Raw genomic sequence first — 20,563 nt, 5'->3', positions numbered from 1 at the left:
TGTCTTAGTGGGGTGTGGGGGAGACAGGGCCAAAATGGAGCAAAAGAGATGGTCTGACAGGGGGACTTTGAAGGTCAAAGAACTTAGAGAGTGCGGTGAATTTTTTTATTTTGGCTAAACTGTGGACATGATGTCATACAGGCTTGTAGAACTGTACTCAGTTCTGAGCCCTTTATTCTCAGGATTAGCAAATCACTATCATTACTCAAATCCATCAGCATGCATCTGTGTATATATCTATCCATCTGTCTATCTACCAGCCATCCCTGCTTCCACCCATCTGCCCATTTGCTCTCCCATGCATCATGGATTTGTGTATTTGCCCACCCATCTACCCATTCATCCAGCCATCCATTCAGACATACATACATCTTCCCATCAGTCCATGCATCCTCCCACCCATTCACCCATCCTTCCATTCATCCAGGGGCAATTGGCCACTTCACCATATCCCTAACCCTGTTTTGTATTTTATTTAGAGTCAAGATCTCACTGAGTTGCTTAGCACCCTCTTTTTGCTGATGCTGGTTGGAGCAAGCAATCCTCCTGCCTCAGTCTCCTGAGAGGCTGGGATTACAGTCCTGCACCACCATGCTTGTACTTCTTATTTCCTCATTGGTCTGATAACAGGTGGAGTCACCATCTGGGGTTATTTTCTCAGATCCATCACAGTTATGCTCCCACCCACCTTCGTTGAACCACAATGAAAAGGGGAAATGGGGATGTAGCTCAGGGCTAAAGTGCCCCTGCCCTCAATTCAATCTCTACATGGGGGACAATAAAAGCACCTGGGATTCAATTCTCAGCTCTGGGCAGCTATGTGCCCACGTTTCCACACTTTTTACACAAGAGCGCCCCTTGTCCATGGGCAATATTGTTAGGTAGAATGAATGTGACGCACTGTGCGGGATGTGAAAGACTTCACAAAGTCCAACTTAAGAGAAGAGAATAAAATTGTATATACTTTGCATTATTGGGGTTAATATGACACACTGTATTGGCCCCAAGTGGCAAAATTTTATGTTTTATATGCGGGCTTTCTGGCAGAGCTGAGCAGGGTTAGTATTTCTTTCTGATAGTTAAACCCAGGAAGCTGAGAGCCCTGGGTCAGCTTCTGGGGGTACATTGCTGCCTAGGCAGGATGCAGATGGGCTTGTGGCTTTTCTTGAAAATGTTGGTGCATCTGAACCTTGACATGGAAAGAGTTCACAAAGGGGGACTTTATACTGAGAGAAAATAATGAGGTCAGTCTGTGCAATAGAATGACATGTTTCAAGGAGGCAAATGAGCTTGAGCTCACAGACATGTTATGAGACTTCAGATGCCTGAAGTCTAACCTAATACAATTCTACATATTATGATATTATTTGCATATCATCTATTGCAGTAATAATACAATATTATTCTTTTACAATAAATACTGACTCCTACATACAATTTCCTCTATACATTCATGACAATGATGTCCCTTTCTAGAAAATCTCACAGCCCTTGTCAGCACCTAAACACAGGGTAAGGACAGGGTTTCCTTGTCTCCCTATTGTACATACACTGGTCAAAGATCCTTTCCTGCTTTCAATCAACAACTTTTGTTTTTGATTTTAGGGCAAACAGCTGAGCAGACTTGTGGGAACAGCAGAGTCAGGTCTGTCCATAAGAATTGATAATAGTAGAATGTAGCCTATCTACATTGAGCACAAGGCGCCCATTTTATTTCCCCTGCACATTGCTGTTTTAGAGGGTTGCCTGCCTCCCCCCACCCCACCCCTTTCTCTGCTGGGGATGGAACACTGGGCCACAGCCCCAACCCCAAATGTTTCCTTTTATAGCTCAGGCTGCCTCCTCAAAGATCAGAGGCCAGGAGGTAATGAGAACTACTAAAATAATTTTCAAATTGTTTTCACTAGTAGATATCATATATATGTGGGATATATATGATAGCTTTAAAGAGTGTTTCAAAAATATGGAGACCGTGTCTTTCTAATTTGCCTGAGGGATACATGTATATATATATGAAAAACCCAGTGGGACTTGACCCTGACCACTGAGCTGCATCCCCACCCTTTTCATTTTATTTTAAGAGAGGGTCTCTCGGGCCTGGGGTTGTACCTCAGGGGTAGAATGCCTGCCTCACACACATGAGGCACTGGGTTCGATCCTTAGCACCACATAAAAAGAAAGAAATAAAGATTGTATTATCTACAACTTAAAAAAAATAAAATAAAAAGAGAGGGTCCCACTGTTTGCAGACGCTGACCTGATCTTGGGCTCCTCCAGCCTCACCCTCCCTGAGAAGCTGTGCTTTGTTTTTGTGTTGAGGGTAAACCCAGGGCCTCGCCATGCTCGGAAAGCACTCTATGGCTGAAGCCTAGCTCAGCGCCAGGTGTCACCTCTGAACCAGAGGCAAAGCCAAGGCTTCCCGCCTGGATTAGTTCCCAGCACAGCGGGAAAGCTCCTCCTGAAAACAGCTGTCACTCTACCCATTTTCAGCCAGTGATTGGATGACGCTGGCTGTCAGTCACGATGCAGAGGCGGGCCTGGAGGCCATCCATCCCGGATGCTGGGGGACCTGCCCAATCAGTGCACAGAGGGAGAGGAAGGGCGGGCTTCCACAATCTCGCGGGCTTTTCTTCCTCAGCGACTTGGCTTCTCATCCTTGAAGCCAAGAGTTTTCTGCTCCAGGGACTCGGGCGACTCTGCGCTGCCTGTGTCCCCCACCCCGACCCCCATCTCGGGTGCCTGGAGGTTCCTCGAGAGGACCCCGGGTCACCACAGAAGACAAAAATGGTGAGTTTGCGACCAGGGCTGAAGGGACACGTCACCACCTGCCTTGGGGCCTGGTGCCCGGGTGAGCTGGGGAGCGCAGCGGAGTCGTGGCCCTGTCCCTTGGTCTCGTGGGGTGAGCTGGGTTTTGGGTTTTTGAGGGGAGCTGCTGAGAGTGGCGGAGTCCCCGCTGGAGGGTGGCCCTGGGCCCTGTCCCCTGGTTCCCTGGGTTTGGAAGGGCGGCTCAGGTCCCTGGTGTCCCCTTTGCTCCCTACTGGTGGCCCGACCCACTCTTCCCAACGTGGAGGAAGCAGGGCCACAAATGCACCTTCCTCCTCCCAGGGGAGCTCCTCCGGAGGCTGCTGTAGGTCCCCCAAATTGCAGGCGCCTCCTGCCTTCTAAACCCACCTTCCCTCCACCTCACAGCTCGGCCAGACGTTGGTTCTTCCCACTCGGTCCAAATGGACACCCTCCGCTAATTGTCACTTTTCATCTAGTGAAATATTGGACAGAATAGTTCTTTTCTTTTAATTGGGGATCCAAACCCAGGGCTCTTTCTCAGCCACATCCCCAGCCTCCACTTTTACTGAATTCTGAGACCTGCACCCACTTGGTGTGGACGCTGGGCTCCAACCTGTGATCCTGCTGTTCCGGCTGTTTACCGGTGACGAGTCCTTGCTTCCCCGAATGCTGAAGTAGAACACCAGAGAAGCACGCCGAGGCAAGTGTGGAGGGGAAAGTAGAAGGTTTATTAAAGGACAGCAGAAAAGACTTCTCCCCGCAGGAAGAAGGGGACCCAGGAGGTGGAATCCCTGTAAGGGGGAGGTCTTCCCTCTTTTATAGCTAGAGTCTTCTTTCCTCTTTCCTACACTTTGTTTCTCATTATGTTGCAGTGATAGAATGCAGGTGGGAAGGTCCTAGAGGTGGGAGGTTGGTGGGCTGGAGGAGTAATCTGGGCAGGAAAGGCCTGGGGTGGCTTTTGGATTATGATTAACAATTCCTTAGAATGGATTCCTGCCTTGGGGACATTAACATTTCAATTGCCGCTCTGGTTTCCTGGACTCCATTCTCTATAATGGACTCTGTTTTATTTATCTTAGGAAATATTAGACCCAATTTGCCTAACTACCTATCTGTAAATCTGGCTTCACTTCTGCTTCAGCCTCCAAAGTTCCTGGGATTACAGGGCTGTGTGGAGTGGACAAAACTTTGACTTATGCAGTCAAGGGGAGAAATAAAGAATGTCCACACACTTCTGCCCCTTTCAATGCTGAATTCACTCAAATTACTCAATACATTTTAACTGTATAGGTTCTTAATCAAGAAAACAACAATCCTTAATGCTAGGCATTGCCATAGACATAATCAATTCACAGCAAACAATTCTAGGTTAATTAATTCACAGCAAACAATTCTAGATTCATTCTAAGCACTGGAAAACACACTTAATCATGATAATCTAATGACAGACATTCCCTCTGCATGCTAAGTTCAAATGTCTTATGTCTTAGGCTTTGAAACCAGCAGATGCACACTCACTCAGACCTCGGTGACCAGGTCTGGAACCAAGGCAGGCTTTTCCTGGTGCGGAGCAGAGGACCCTTTGAGGAGGAGGTCCTAGGGAGGAGTTGCAGCTCTCACCAAGGTCCAGAGGAGACAGTAGAGTTTGAGAGCAGTGAGGATCATACAGAGACTCAGGAAAGATGCCAAGTGATGGGATATCAGATTCTCATCAGGCCCTCCAGCTCCAGTGCATCCTTGTTTCTGCTGGCTAAATTCCTGTTCATCAGCTCTATCATTTATACTAAATTTGGGGGCTTTTGATCATGCTTTCAATCCTTATTAGCTACCACCCTATTTCTCAGTGACATCCTTTACCCTGGGGTCATCTCCACCCTAATCTTCTTGTCTTTCCCTCTTATCAGGCAAGGACAGCCTGCCAGAGGCTTCACTATTTATCAGTGTGAGGGGAAGGAACTTGTTTGAGGCCTTTCTGGAGGGATCTGTGGATGTGCCTGGTGAAACTACAGGTCTTTTAAATGGTGTTTCTTAGGCTGAGGCCTAAGGCCATTCTAACAAGGCCTGTGCCACTGTCCCTGGTAAGAACCCTTTTGAAAGCATTTGTTTTCTATTTGTGAATATTATACTTGAGGGGAAAGAATAATCACTTAATAGTTCCCTGTGTTTGGTCAAAATAATTACTTTTAAGGGAAAGAGGCATTTGTTTATAGTACCTAGGGATAAGCCCCCCTGCCCCAATTTGACATAGATCATTTATTTACTTAAATTTGTTTTTTATTAGTTATACATGACATTATAGTGCATTTTGACACAGTACACATAAATGGAGTGTAACTGCTCCTTTTTCTGATTGTACTTGATGTAGATTCACACCAGTCCTGTAGTTATATATGCACATAGGATAATAGTCTTTGATTCATTCTTCTGTTCTTCATCCCCAACTCTTTAAATTTGATTTTCAGATGGGGTCTGGCTATGTTGCCCAGCCCGGCCTGTAAGTCCTGACCCTCTTGCTTCAGATTCTCAAGGTGTTGACATTAAAGGCTTTGGCAATCCCAGCTATGGAAACTACTTCATTTTGATTTAAATATTAATTATCATACTCAGGAACATGGATTTAAGTGACCCTAAATGATGTATGTGTCCCACCCTGAAAGACAAGGATTAAACCCAGGGGCACTTAATCACTGAGCCACAATCACTCCTTTTTAGATTGTATTTTGAGACATGATCTCATCAAGTTCCTTATGGTCTCCCTAACTTGTTGAGGCTGACTTTGAATTTAGCAATCCTCCTACCTTATCCTCTAAACCAGCTGGGATTACAGTCGTGTGGCACAGTACCTGTCCTACATGAACTTTTATAAAAGAAACTGTGTATCACTACATTAACCAATTGCATTGGTAGGATCATCAGATTGGTGGGCTACAGAAAGAAAGGAAGGAAGAAAAAAAAATCTCTTCTGACTGTTGTTATTACATTCTTACTTTGGTAGATGGTGGGGACTAGATGTCTGGTAAGGGTAGTGATATATTCTGAGAAATTTAATAGTTTTGAGAATTGTGGTCTGATACAGAATTTAAGATAATTGGCTATTAAAGGGCTTAAGAGGGGCTGGGGATGTGGCTCAAGCAGTAGCGCGCTCTTCTGGCATGGGTGCGGCCCGGGTTCGATCCTCAGCACCACATACCAACAAAGATGTTGTGTCCGCCAACTAAAAATAAAAAAATAAAAAATAAAAAAAAAATTCTCTCTCTCTCCTCTCTCTCCTCTCTCAGTCTCTTAAAAAAAAAAAAAAAAAGGGGCTTAAGATAGCCCAAGATAATTTTTGCTCTCCATACAGAATCCTGCCTTTCCACCCTCCTAGTGGTCTGGTGAGCCAAGTCAAGTACTCTGAAGGTTCTTTGATGTAGATGCAACTGTATAGAAAACTTGAGTTCCCTGCTGTAAAAACCTTGTGCTTCTCCTTTTATCTTCCTTAGGTGTAGACACCATGTCAGATTTCTTGGGCAGAGGTTCCCTTTGGACGCCTCACAGGGTCCCATGTCCTCAGCCACTGTCCTCTCCTGGAGCTGCCACAAGGTGCCCACAGCTGCCCTGGTCCCTGCAGGGTGAACAGAACTTCAGGCCCTAGATCAGCTCCTCCTAGAGGACAGCCTGAGCTGTGGGGTGCAGCCTCTCAGGGAAGCTGCTGGGGGCTCTGGGCTGAGGAATCTCCTGGAACAGGCCTCATCTAGACAGCTACTTCCTTGGGACCTTGTTTACCCAAAGCCCTGTTCCCATTCCTTGGAGACAGGTGGCCAGTCAGCCTGTGGATGCTGGAGCTGAGGGTCCAGGTCACCAGTGATTCCTGCCCTTCTAGTCTCACAGTGTGAAGGAGCGAAACCTCTCCCAGAGCATAAGCAACACCCACCCCAGTGCAGAGCTGTGCAAACCTGAAAAGCCTCGTAGACCTGAGTCATGGTCTAGGTCCCTGGGAGGGTGATCCTAGAGGCTTTCAGGAAGCAAGACCAGGAGAGGTCATCTCCCAGATGTCAGGGACCTCCCCTGCCCCTTGAGCCTGACACATGTGTGCTCCCTCGGCACCAAAGCTTTCTGTGTATCACTTTGAAATGATCTGCTCACATTTTGAGGCCCAGGTTTATTTTTTTCAGAGCAAAATGGGTGGACTATTATAAAATAGGCAAGAAAGAAGTGGATTTTAAGAAGTCTAGTTACATTTCCATTGTGAAAACAATTACAGCCAGGTACAGTGGTGCACACCTGTGATCCTTGCTGTTCCAGAAGCTGAGGCAGTAGGATTGCAAACTTGAGGACAACCTTAGCGACTTAGCCAGGCCTTATGTCTGGGGATGTGACTCATCCATAAAGTTCCTCTCGGTTTTATCTCTGATCCCAAACCAAAGAAAAAGAACAGAACAGAAATACAATCAAATAAACAACAACAACAAAAAAAATAAACGCATCTAATTTATCTTTTGCTACCCCTGAGTATGCATAGAAAATTTTTGGGATTTGATCTTGTGTTTTCAATGATTTCCAATTGAAATCCATGTCCTAGATTCCAGAATGCCACTTAAGATACAGAGAAACTCTGTCTACCATTACTGCTGAAGAAATGAATCCATTTCTACAGAAATTGTGGTGGATAAACTTATGAATTTGATTTTATGTGAATTAGTTACAGTCGTTGACAAGCTCATGAATTTGACAGGAATGACAGTTTGTTGTTCCTGTTGTTGTCTGGACTTGGCAGGTTCATGTTAGCTGTGTGGTTTTTGGTTTCAGGAATGGAACACCGAGGTGCTTAGCCACTGAGCCACAACCCTGGCCCCTTTTAGATTCTTCCTTTTGAGTCAGGGTCTTGCTACATCACATTGGGCCTCTGACCCCTGAAGCACTGGGGTTACAGGTGTGCACCATCACACCCATCTTCATTGGAAGTTTTAAGGACAATTTTGGCAATACCTAAAATACCCGACTGTGATCATTTAAAAATCACTGAATACTTTATCAGTGAAATAATAAATGACACCTGTTTTCTGAAAAGGAGAGATATATATGTCTAAGTAAGGTTGCTGATCCTCTCACAAGCACTCCCACCATGTCACCTGATTGCTGTTCCCTCTTAATTACCTCCTCCTAGGGCTACCCATTTGGGAGCTGGCCTTTTAGCTCATGAAACTTGGGAATAACATAAATGCTCTCTCTACTCTCTCTGTCCTGTACAATATTTTCACTGGTCTTAGATACAGTGTACTATTTTCATTTTTGATATAGTTCTTCCTAAGTCCACCCCAAAAAACACAATAATCCATGCCCTGAATTTCACATAATTTACTGAAATGCTCTTTGTTGTTTCAAAGAGTGTAGATCATGGGAAAGTTCAGTCTCCTTTGTAAGAAAGTGTGTTGTCTTTTTATTGATTTTTTTGTTGCCTCTCATTGTGTATCTTTTGTATTATAATCTTTTTTATCACTCATTACATATATTTTCAGGGTTTTTTTTTTTTTTTTTTGTGTGTGTGTGTGTGTACATGGACTGTTCAGGATTGAACTGAGGGCTATGAAGTTCTTACTACTGAGCTACTCTCCACCCCAAGAAAATTAGTATTGTAGACTGGGGTTTACTTATTTGCTAATGTATTGAGTGCTGGGATTGAAGCCATTGACTTGCTCATGCTTGTTGTCCTCAAAAAAAAAATGAATGTCAGTGTGTGAGCAGCATTTTGGAGGTGCGCTGGTGTTTTAGTGGGTAATAAACCTAGAGGCACTTGACCACTGAGCACATCCTCAGCCCTTCCTATTTATTATGTACCTATTTATTTTTATTTTTATTTTGTATAGTTGTAGAAGGGCAGAATACCTTATTTTTGTTAATTTATCTGTGGTGCTAAGGATCATTCTGGATGTCTTGCTAAATTGCTGATAGAGCCTCCAACTTGCCTGTTCCATGCCTTGACCTCCCTAGTGGCTGAAATTACAGGTGCACACCACCACACCAGCAGTTGGAATACCTTTTAAAGATTTATCATCCAAGGCTCGTGATTTTGACTCAGAGAAAAAGTGCTCACCTAGCATGCGTGAAGCATTGAGTTCGATCCTCAGCACCACATAAATATTAAATAAAAAAATTGTGCCCACCTAGAACTAAAGAATTAATATATATTAAAAATTAAATTTTATCATCCAGTTTCTTTCCAATAGAAATAGCATTGAAAATCAGTTTCCTTGCTTTTGTCCATAGTTTTGAAATTTGTAACTATGACTTTTCTTCTTTGCTTTATTTTTTGCATTATTATTTGCAAAAGGTATTCATTATGTAATATTGTTTCTTATGTTTATATTTGTTAAAGTTTATGGCATGGTAGTTCATTCACTTCCTTATTAAATCAATTTTGTTTTTCAGAGCAATTTAGACTTATAGTTTGTTAAGTCAATGATTTCTAGAGGAACAGCATCAACACGAAGTGTGATTATAAAAGGGGACTTATTATATTGGCCTACTTGACCTGAAGCTGGATGTCCACAGTGGCCGTCTGCAGAGTGGAGAGCTTGAGAAGTAGTAGCTGCAGAGTCCAAGAGGCTGAAGCCTCAGAACAAGAGGGATCAGTGGTGCTGCCCTAGTTCAGACCAAAGGTTCTGGAAACTCCCTGGAGAATCACAGGCAGAGTCCACTTTGGGAGAGTGAAGAAGGCAGAGTCTGATATCCTCAGGCAATTGTAGCAGCCATTAGAGAAATAAGGCCTTTCTCTACTGCTGCTTCCTTCTTCTTCCAACTTTTGTTCCACCTAACACACCGTCCTATTGGATGGTGCTGCCTATACCTAAGGAGGTTCTCTAGTTTGGTTCTGTTCCACATGCCAATCATTTGTAGACACACCCTCATGGACACATCCAGAGGCCTCTTAATCACAGGTATCTCTTAGTCCAATGCGGTTGACAAATCAAATGAGCCATTACATATAGTATGAAACACCCTTCTCTACACTGTTCTCAATATTTTGCATTGATGTTGGATGCTTGTTAGTTACTGAATCAGTATCCTACATTTGATTAAGAGAGTGGATGAAGCAACACTTTATCATCAGCTGAAATCCATCCTTTACCTTAGGGTTCCTCCTCTGTGTGGTGTGATTTTGTGTATCACATACTCTACATAATAATGTCATACAGAAGAGTTTCAGTGCATCTATAATGTTGTCTCTTCTGGAATGTTCTTGACTTGGAATCTTACTGCACTTGGCCTTTCAGACTGGCTTCTCTCACTTTCCAGTCTGCCTTTAAGGGTGCTGTATCTTTCCAGGCTGCAGAGCTCACTTTCTGGGTGATGTTCTTTGGTGTGGTTCAACTGCAGCTCGTCTATTCACCATTGAAAGGTGCATCTTTCTTGCTTCTAGCTTTGGGCAGTTCTGGATATGGCTGCTGTAGTCATTGCTGAGAAGTTTTCTGTGCAGAATTTTCACCTTATTTGCATAGACACCTTGGAGTGTGGTGAATTAATTGTAGAGTGCACCATGTTTATTTTGTAAGAGCATGACTGTCATCCAGAGAGAGTGTTCTTCTCTCCATTCACATGAGCAAGGGAAGGGTGCTTGCTAATTCGTGTTTTTACTGTCTTTTGGAGCTTTTAGTGTTTGGCATTTCACCCCTCCAGTTGAGTATCTGGTGGCACCTCATTGTTCATTTTGAAGTTTCCTAATTATATGCAGGTGAACATCTTCTCACACACGTATTAACTGTGCCTATTTATTGAATGAGTGTCTTTCCAAATCTTTTTCCCACTTCCAAGTTGGTTGCTTACTTTTTTTTACTGAGTATTCTTCATGTATGTTGAATACCAACCCAGTGTCATTATGTGTTGTGACAACATTTTGTCCAGTTCTCCAGCATGTCTTCTCATTCTCTCAAGTGCATCTTTTGAAAAATACAAACTTCATTTTGATTAACTTCTATTTACAAGTTTTTAACTCACAGTTCATGTGTTTGATGTTGTATATGAAGCTGTCATACCAGCTCAGATTTCTCTGTAAGTACTTCTTTGTTATTTTAGTGAAGTTTGGAGTTTTGCATTAGGTACTACAATGTATAGGCAATTTTTTGGTGCCAACAAGTGAACCCTGGGACTCCTATGTGCCAGGCAGGTGCTTTGCTAGAGCTGCAGCCCCAGCTGTGTGTGCTACTTTGAGACTGAGGCTCCACTGGGAGCTCTTTGACATTTGTGAAATGAGACCGTTTTCTTTCTCTACATGTTAATTCATGTCCAGTGCTTTGGCAACATTGTCCAAGAGAGTATATTTTCCATTAATTTTCTTTTGTTCCTTTGTCAAATATCAGTGGAATATTTTTATACTGTGCTAAATACCACTGTGTCTTGATGATTGTAGATTTTTAGTAGCTGTTAACCTCAGGTAGTGTTCAACCTGTGAACTGAGTGTTCATTTCTGTGTTGGTTGTTCTGGATCTTTTTTTTTTTTTTTTTTTTTTGGTGGTGCTGGGGATCGAACCCAGGGCCTTGTACATGCAAGGCAAGCACTCTACCAACTGAGCTATATCCCCAGCCCCTGTTCTGGATTTTTTGTTACTGAAAACATAACATAAAATATTTTTATTGGGATTATAATGAATCAATAAATAAAATTGATAAGAATTGATGGTAACTGAGGCTTCCCATCTGTGAACATAAAAGTATCTCCAAATATTTTCCATGTCTCTGATATTTTTATTAGAATTTAGCAGTTTTTGTCATACAGATTTTTGTTAGATTTATATATGAGTATTTCTCGTTTATTGGTTCTGTATAAGTGGTGTGTGTTTGTTTTTCTTTTCATTTTGGTGCTGGGTTTTGGACTCAGGGCTGCTCTACCATTGAGCTACATTCCCAAAACTTTTAATTTTTTGTTTAGAAACAGAGTCTTGCTAAATTGCCCAGGCTGGACTCAAACCTTGGATCATCCTGCCTTGGCCCCCTGATTGGCAAGGGCCACAGGCATGGCCTCCATGCCCAGCTTCCTTCCGTCCATAGTACAATAATTGTCCTATTTATTAACATGACAACACTGATGTCACATCATTGTTTTTCATGATTCTTCAGTGGATTCCAGTAGCATAGAGGATCATGCTGTCTCTCTATGAAGACATTGTGTTTTTTTGAGCTTGAGTGTTTTTTCATTATTCTTGATTTTTTAACTATTGATATAATCAATATTTATTATTTAGCTTTTTGTTGTGATGGATAATGTTAATTGGTTTTTAAATTCTGAATCAGCCTTGCATGTGTGTTGGGTTCCTGGGCCCTGCAGAGGCTGATGTGAGTGGATCTTGGCAACTGGGCTTGACTTCCCACAGTAGTATGCTGGTCTCTGGAAAATTTTAACTGAGTTTTAAATGTGGCATCAGTCTTAGGTGTAATAATTTCCTCTTGGCTGTGGTTATAATTCTTTTTATTTATTTTTGGATTCAGTAAAGTATTGTTTGATGAGGAATTTTGCATTCATGATCATGAGAGTCTTTCATAGTTTTCTATTTAATACTTTTATTTATGTATTGAATTTTGATAATATGTTAAAATATGCCATATAAAGAATTAGAAGGGGGGCTGGGATTCTGACTCAGTTGTTGAGAACTTGCCTAGCATGTCCAAGATTCTGGGTTCAGTCCTCAGCACCACATAAATAAATAGGATACAGCTATTGTGTTCAACTGGAACTAAAAAAATAAATATATAAAGAAAGAATTAGGAAGTTTTAACTCAACTTCTGTTGTCTGGAAATAACAGTAGAAAATTGGTGGCAGGTCTTAAGTGTCTCCTGGAAGCCTGTTTGACATATGTTGCCTTTTTTTTTTTTTTTTTTTGAGGGGGGTGGGTTAATTATATATTTTTTTAAATTTTTGAAATGTGTTTTAGACTTTCACAGTTAAATGTATACTAAATGATATTTTTCTGCACAATAGTGGGATGAAGTACCCTTTGCAACTTAGATTTCAGTTTCCCTAGACCATCATTGTGATCTGTCTCCAAGACACCTACTGTCACTCATAATTTTTCCATGCCATGAAGAACAGCCCACTAAAGGCTTTCTCTTGGGCTTCTACTAGCCTCTGTTGGTACTGTCGTGCTTCAAATGTCATGTGTTTTAAGGCCTTGAGCATGGTTCTTTGTGAGTGGCAGGGTCGTGTTCTGGTAGGTGGTCCTGTGGGCTGTTCCACACTGTGCAGAAATCATAGGCTGCTTAGAGACCCACATGGAGTGGCCTGTTTCACAAGCAGTCAGCGTGGCATAGTTCAGGATTCTGGGCTGCAAACCTGCTGCTTTAACACACCCTGGAAGTGCTTGTGCCTGAGGTTTCCTTGCACCAGCTGTGCTACAGGAATGAGGAATCTCTTTCATGACAGAGAAACATTGTACATGTGGCCTATCTTGAACAAAGTGTCCTTGAGCAGAACGGTGGTGTGTGTCTCATGACTGTACATGATATGAGTGAGACATATACTGTTCAGAAGAGATTGAGACTGATTGGACATTCATGGTTGCCATGAGGTTTGCAAAGGTTTTTCTGCTGTCTGTTAAGAAAACTATTTTTCAAACCGATATAATTTTGTAAGGCTGTTGTTTGGACAAGGTGACATCTTGGGGTCATCGAGTTCTTTCCGAGACACATGCCATCTTTTGACACACCCCATTCTGCTTTGACATTAACCACCAGAAATTATTATATTGTTGTGTTTATTAATCATTGTGCTTGATTACTAATTAAGTAAATTTGTTCTAGAGTAAAGCACCTACAAACTTCTAGTTGTCCTCAGCGTAATCACCCAAGTTGAGCTCAGTCCCCAGTGAACACACTGTGACAACCTGTGTGGAAGATTGTCTAACTGTTGTCTATGAGGGAATCTCTTTAGTGACTCCATACTCTGAGCGTGTGGGTTGGGGCTGATTCTAGGCACTTCTTTAAGAATGAAACAATTGACTTTCAGAAGGAAACAGGAGATCAGTAAATACCATGTTGACTATATTAACTGTGTAGGCCCAGTGAGCCACTGTGGTTGGCAGGATCTCTCAAATGCTGAGTTTTGTGATCACAGCAATTTGCTACTCAGTCAGCTTTCTTTTCTAAGGGTAAGTAATAAGGAGAGTGCTAATATTAGCTCTTTACTGCACAGGATGTTGGTAAGAAGGTGATAGAGATGCAGTCAACAAAAAAGATAAGGGTGACCGAGTAGCCCCTCTTACTTCCTGTGAACTCACTAAAGGAAGGGTGTACAACACTCTACTATTTACCTTGTGTGGGGCCCAAATCTGTTGTTGGAGTGGCTGTGAAGAATTAAATGCACTGGAGATTTCAATGACCAAATCTTGGAATTAATCAAGAGGCCAGGGAATCATGTGAACATCATGCATGTTGAGTATAGATTTCTCATGCTGTCAAATCTCTCCTGGCCTCCACTACACATTTGTGGGATATTTTAGATGTCAGTGACCTTTGAGGATGTGGCTGTGAACTTCATGCAGGAGGAGTGGGATTTGCTGGATGCTTCCCAGAAGAAGCTTTACAGAGATGTGATGCTGGAAGTCCTCAGAAACCTGTCATCTATAGGTAATAATTTGTGTATTTACTTAATTAGAGAATTTGTGTTTATTTTTTTTATTTATGTAGAACATGAAAAGACAATCAGTTGGTGAATTAATGTAGCATAAAATGCACCATGAATTTGGAAAAGCATTTCTAGCTCCTAGAAATTTATAATGTTTTGGTTTCACATTTTAGGAAACAAATGTGATGAGAAGAACATTGAAAATCAGATCAAAAATTCTGAAAGCAATCTAAGGTAATTGTACTCACAAGAGGAATCCTTGAGGGAATCTGGGGATATCATATAATTTTTAAAACCAATGCAAGAAATTTGCACAACTTTAAATGTATTTAGTCTTATAAGATTTTTTACCAGAAATATATACTTCACTTGGCCTGGGGTTGTGGCTCAGTGGTAGAGAGCTTGCCTTGCATGCTTGAAGCACTGGGTTTTCTTCTCAGCACCACATTTAAATCAATAAAGTCTATTGTCCACTGAAATAAATTATATATATAGATATAGATATATAGATATTCACTCTATTCAAAGTGCTTGACATGCAAAAAGTATTATGAAATTGCATATGTGAGTATAACTATTTGGATAATGACCATAGGCAAGCTGTGTTGCAAAGCATTGTTTCCTCTCAATCTCTATTTTCTGGCAATTTGAACAAGTTTGAAAATCCTAGGCTTTACCTCATGTTGGAAGTAATGTTAACCTAGGACCTTAAATAAATACAACATCATGAATTAATCAAGTATTAATAATGTGCCGGTCATGAGATACCAATTCTTAAGCAAAGAAAATTTTTAATAGAGTAAATTCATGTGACTGCATTACGTGTGCCAAAGACTTCCTATGCCCTTCATTCCTTCATAGGCCGATCACATCTCACTATGTACCCGAACGCTACAAGCATGAAGAATTTGAGGAGAAGCCATGTGATTTGAAACTATACAGGAAATCTCTGGTTTCTCTCAAAAGTGTTCACACACAAATGTTAACACAAACTGGAGATGGACCGTATGAAAGTACAGTATGTGGGAAAGTCATCAGTTGTTCGAATGACATTCAAAGGCATGAAGGTTCTCATACTGGGTGTCAACCTGATGAATGTCAACAATGTGATGAAGCCTCGTCTTCTCCCACAGATGTTCAAAGTCACACAAGAACACATAGGGGAGGTAAAGCTTTTCAATGTGAGGTATGTGGGAAAGCCTTTCATTCCCCCACTTTATTTAGAAGACATGAAAGAACTCATTCTGGAGAGAAATCCCATGAAAGTAAAGAAGGTGGTAAAACCATGGATTCACCCAGAAGTCTTCACAGTCACGTGATCACGCACACTGGGAAAGTACTTTTTAAATGTAACATATGTGGGAAAGACTTTGCTTCCCAAAGTTTATTTAGAATACATCAGAGAAAACATACTGGAGAGAAGCCCTATAAATGTCAACAATGTGGAAAAGCCTACACTACTTCATCTTACTTTCAGATACATAAACAAATCCATGCTGGAGAGAAGCCCAATGAATGCCAACAATGTGGAAAAGTCTTCACTTGTTCTTCTTCCCTTCACACACATGAACGGATACATACTGGAGAGAAGCCCTATGAATGTAAGCAGTGTGGCAAAGCCTTCACTCGGTCCACTCACCTTCACTTACATGAAAAAACTCATACTGGTGAGAAGCCCTATGAATGTCAACAATGTGGCAAAGCCTTCAGTACTTCTTCCTACCTTCAGATACATGAGCGGACTCATAGTGGGGAGAAGCCCTATGAATGTCAACAATGTGGGAAAGCCTTCAGTATTTCTTCCTACCTTCAGATACATGTGCAAATTCATAGTGGGGAGAAGCCCTATGAATGCAATCAGTGTGGCAAAGCTTTTGCTCAATCATCTACCCTTCACAAACATAAAAAAACTCATATGAAAAAGAAACCCTATGAATGTCAACAATGTGGGAAAGCCTGCCCTAGTTTGTCTTACCTTCAGAGACATGAACGTAGGCATACTGGAGAGAAGCCCTATGAATGTACGCAGTGTGGCAAAGCCTTCACTCGGTCCACTCACCTTCACTCACATGAAAAATCTCATACTGGGGAGAAGCCCTATGAATGTCAACAATGTGGGAAAGTCTTCACTACTTCTTCTTCTCTTCATAGACATGAAGGAACGCATACTGGAGAGAAGCCCTATCAATGTCAACAATGTGGAAAAGCCTACGCTACTTCATCTTACCTTCAGATACATGAACAAATCCATGCTGGAGAGAAGCCCAATGAATGCCAACAATGTGGAAAAGTCTTCACTACTTCTTTTTCCCTTCACAGACATGAATGGATGCATTCTGGAGAGAAGCCCTATGAATGTAAGCAGTGTGGCAAAGCCTTCACTAACTCCTCTATACTTCACAGACATGAAAAAACTCATACTAGAGAGAAACCCTATGAATGCCAACAATGTGGGAAAGCATGCAGTACTTTGTCTTTCCTTCAGAGACATGGACAAATCCATACTGGAGACAAGCCCAATGAATGCCAACAATGTGGAAAAGTCTTCACTTCTTCTTACAACCTTCACATACATGAACGAACGCATACTGGAGAGAAGCCCTATGAATGTAAGCAGTGTGGCAAAGCCTTCACTCGGTCCACTCTCCTTCACTCACATGAAAAAACTCATACTGGAGAGAAGCCCTATGAATGTCAACAATGTGGGAAAGCCTTCAGTACTTCTTCCTACCTTCAGATACATGAGCGGACTCATAGTGGGGAGAAGCCCTATGAATGTAAGCAGTGTGGCAAAGCCTTCATTAGGTCCTCTAAACTTCATAGACATGAAAAAACTCATACTGGGGAGAAACCCTATGAATGTCAACAATGTGGGAAAGCCTTCAGTACTTCTTCCTACCTTCAGATACATGAGCGGACTCATACTGGGGAGAAGCCCTATGAATGTAAGCAGTGTGGCAAAGCCTTCATTGACTCCTCTATACTTCACAGACATGAAATAAAACGTACTTGCAAGAAATCCTATGAATGTCAACAATGTGGCAAAGTTTTCACTGACTCCTCTAAATTACACAGACATGAAAGAACACATACTAGAGAGAAACCCTATGAATGTCAACAGTGTGGGAAAGCCTGCCCTACTTTGTCTTCCCTTCAGAGACATGAACGAATCCATACTGGAGAGAATCCTAAGGAATGCAAACAATGTGGAAAAGTCTTCACTACTTCTTCTAACCTTCACAGACATGAACGGACGCATACTGGAGAGAAGCCCTATGAATGTAAGCAGTGTGGCAAAGCCTTCACTCGGTCCACTCACCTTCACTCACATGAAAAAACTCATACTGGGGAGAAGCCCTATAAATGTAAGCAGTGTGGGAAAGCCTTCGTTCAGTCCCATCATCTTCACAGACATGAAAAAAAGCATACTGGAGAGAAGGCTTATGAATATCAACAATGTGGAGAACCCCTTGACACATCCAGTGAACCTCACATACATGAAAGTATTCATGAAGAAGAGCAGCCTAATGAATACCAACAATGTGGAAAAGTATTTTTCTTGCTTTTTCTTTCACAGACATGAAGGGACTCACACTCAAGAGAAACCCTATCAATGTATGCAGTGTGGCAAAGCCTTCACTCAGTCCTCTCATCTTTGCTCACATGAACAAACTCATACTGGAGAGAAGCCCTATGAATGTCAACAATGGGGAAAAGCCTTTGTTGCATCCCAGCAGCTTCACTTACATGAACAAACTCATATTGCAAAGAAATTGTACTGATGAAAACAATTGGCAAAGTCTTCTGTTATTACTGTTCTTCTCATCAACATGTTGGAAGTTTACTGGAGAAAATTCTTTAAATGTGAATTTTGGTGTATCAATATTTCTTGTCCCCTTCAAACACACTGCTCACTCTGCTGAATATTGTACTGGGGATTTGGTCTGGTGGCCCTCTACCACTGAGAGACATCCTCATTCTTTTTTATATTTTTAATTTTGAGACAGAGACTTTCTGAGTTTCTTAGGGTTGTTCTAAAATGCTGAGGCTGGCCTCAAACTTGTGATCCTTCAGGCTAAGCCTCCCAAGTCTCTGGGATTAAAGGCATACATCACCACATCTGGCTGAATAACTGTTTAAATGTAAAATAATATGGCAAATCATTCCATTTTCCCTGTTGTCTTCAAAGTCATTTCCCTCACTGGAAAAAAACACTTTGAATGGGGACGATTTGCTCTACTCTATCAGCTTCATGTTCTAGACCTATTTTTCTTCTTTTATGAAAATTCTCATGGAGAGAAGCCCTATGAATGTGAAAAATGTGGGAAATCTTTTAATTTTTGCAGTTTCTTCTGAGTACTAGAAAGATTCTTTTGGAAAGATTCATGCCAAAATGAATAAATCCTATGCAAGTAAGAAATACAAAGGGTTCTGATGTTTTAGTTTTGTTCAGTTGTATTAAAAAAAAAATACTGTAGAAAATCCTGTGGATAAGCCATGTTGGGCAGTACTTAATTTTGACAGTTTTATTCAAAGACATAAAAGGATTTACATCTGGGCTGGGGATGTGGCTCAAGCGATAGTGCGCTCACCTGGCATGCCTGCGGCCCGGGTTCGATCCTCAGCACCACATAAAAATATGTTGTGTCCACCGAAAACTTAAAAATAAATTAATAAATAAATATTTTAAGAAATTTTTTTAAAAAGGATTTACGTCTGGGAAAACCCATCTGCTATTTTTCTATTTATTTATTTATTTATTTTGGATAAAGAAATTGCAGCAGAATGCATTACAATTCTTATTACACATATAAACCACAATTATTCATATCTGTATATAAAGAATTTTGACACCCAATTCATGTCTTTATACATGTACGTTGTATAATGATGTCCTTCACATTCCATCATCCTTGCTAATCCTCTGTCCCCTCCTTTTCCCTCCCAAACCTTTGCTTTATCTAGAATTCATCTAATCCTTCCATGCTCTCCTCTATGTACCCCCTATGAGTCCGCCTCCTTATATCAGAGAAAACATTTGGCATTTGTTTTTTGGGGATTGGCTAACTTCACTTAGCATTATTTTCTCCAATGCCATCTATTTACCTGCAGATGCCATGATTTTATTTTCTTTTTTATTACTGATTAAAGTTTCATTTTGTATATATGCCACTTTTTTTAATCCATTCATCCACTGAAGGGCATCTAGGTTGACTCCACAGTTTAGCTCTTGTGAATTGTGCTGCTATAAACATTAATGTGGCTGTGTCCCTGTAGTGTGGTGTTTTTTAAGTTCTTTGGGGAAGTCTCAGGAGAGGGATTGCTGGGTCAAATGGTGGTTTCATTCCCAGATTTCCAAGGAATCTCTACACTGCTTTCCAAATTGGCTGCACCAATTTGGAAGTCCCACCAGCAAGGTAAGAGGGTACCTTTTCCCTGGCATCCTCACCAACACTTATTGTTGTTTGTCTTCATAATAGCTGTCATTCTGACTGGAGTGAGGTGATAGGTTAGAGAAGTTTTGCTTTGCATTTCTCTAATTGCTAGAGAGGATAAGCATTTTTTCTTATTCATGTTGATTGATTGTATATTCTCTTCTGAGAAGTGTCTGTTCAAATCCTTGGCCAATTTGTTGATTGGGTTATTTGTTTTTTTGGTGCTTAGTTTTTTGAGTTCTTTATATACAATAGAGATTAGTGCTCTGTCTGATGTGTGAGGGTTAAAAACTTGTTCCCAGGGTACAGGCTTTCTGTTCACCTCACAGATTTTTTTTTTTTTTTTGCTGAGAAGAAAGTTTTTAGGTTGATTCCATCCCATTTATTGATTGTTGGTTTTAATTCTTGGGCTATAGGAAGTTGGGGCCTAATCCCACATAATGAATATTACAGACTACTTTTTCTTCTATTAGATGCAGAGTCTCTGGTTTAAATCCTATGTCCTTGGTCCATTTCGATTTGCACTTTGCGCATGCTGCAACCTAGGGATTTCATTTTATGTTGTTGCTTATGGATTTCCAGTTTTCCTTGCACAATTTGTTGAAGATGCTCTTTTCTCCAGTGCATGTTTTTGGCACCTTTGTCTAATATAAGATAATTGTAATTTTCTGGGTTAGTGTCTGTGTCCTCTATTCTGTTCCAGTGGGCTACCAGTCTGTTTTGGTGCCAACACCATGCTGTTTTTATTAC

The 20,563-nt window shown here is 41.4% G+C and overlaps 1 protein-coding gene across 2 annotated transcripts; it reads left to right on the top strand.

Annotated features, from left to right (window-relative positions):
• The first annotated feature begins 2,674 nt into the window (after positions 1-2,674).
• On the top strand, positions 2,675-18,785 carry LOC113178304 (uncharacterized). Of its 2 annotated transcripts, XM_077793772.1 has the most exons (5): positions 4,772-4,862; positions 14,254-14,380; positions 14,552-14,612; positions 15,240-17,801; positions 17,956-18,785. In XM_077793772.1, exons 1-5 carry the CDS (start codon positions 4,803-4,805, stop codon positions 18,158-18,160), a joined length of 3,015 nt encoding a protein of 1,004 aa, XP_077649898.1. In that variant the 5' UTR covers positions 4,772-4,802; the 3' UTR covers positions 18,161-18,785. The 2 variants fall into 2 exon arrangements, with proteins under 2 accessions (XP_077649897.1, XP_077649898.1); XM_077793771.1 differs by lacking the exon at positions 4,772-4,862 and adding an exon at positions 2,675-2,787 and having other exon boundaries at positions 15,240-18,041.
• The last annotated feature ends 1,778 nt before the right edge of the window (positions 18,786-20,563 follow it).

Source organism: Urocitellus parryii, chromosome X (assembly GCF_045843805.1).
Source record: "Urocitellus parryii isolate mUroPar1 chromosome X, mUroPar1.hap1, whole genome shotgun sequence".
In the NCBI taxonomy this organism is placed as follows: Eukaryota; Metazoa; Chordata; class Mammalia; order Rodentia; family Sciuridae; genus Urocitellus; species Urocitellus parryii.
This window is presented reverse-complemented; position numbering and strand designations above follow the sequence as displayed.

Coding starts and splice junctions, on each gene's coding strand:
- LOC113178304 (XM_077793772.1), top strand. CDS start 4,803: ATGGTGTTTCTTAGGCTGAGGCCTAAGGCCATTCTAACAAGGCCTGTG. Junction 14,381..14,551: donor CAGAAACCTGTCATCTATAG/GTAATAATTTGT, acceptor TTCACATTTTAG/GAAACAAATGTGATGAGAAG. Junction 14,613..15,239: donor AATTCTGAAAGCAATCTAAG/GTAATTGTACTC, acceptor ATTCCTTCATAG/GCCGATCACATCTCACTATG.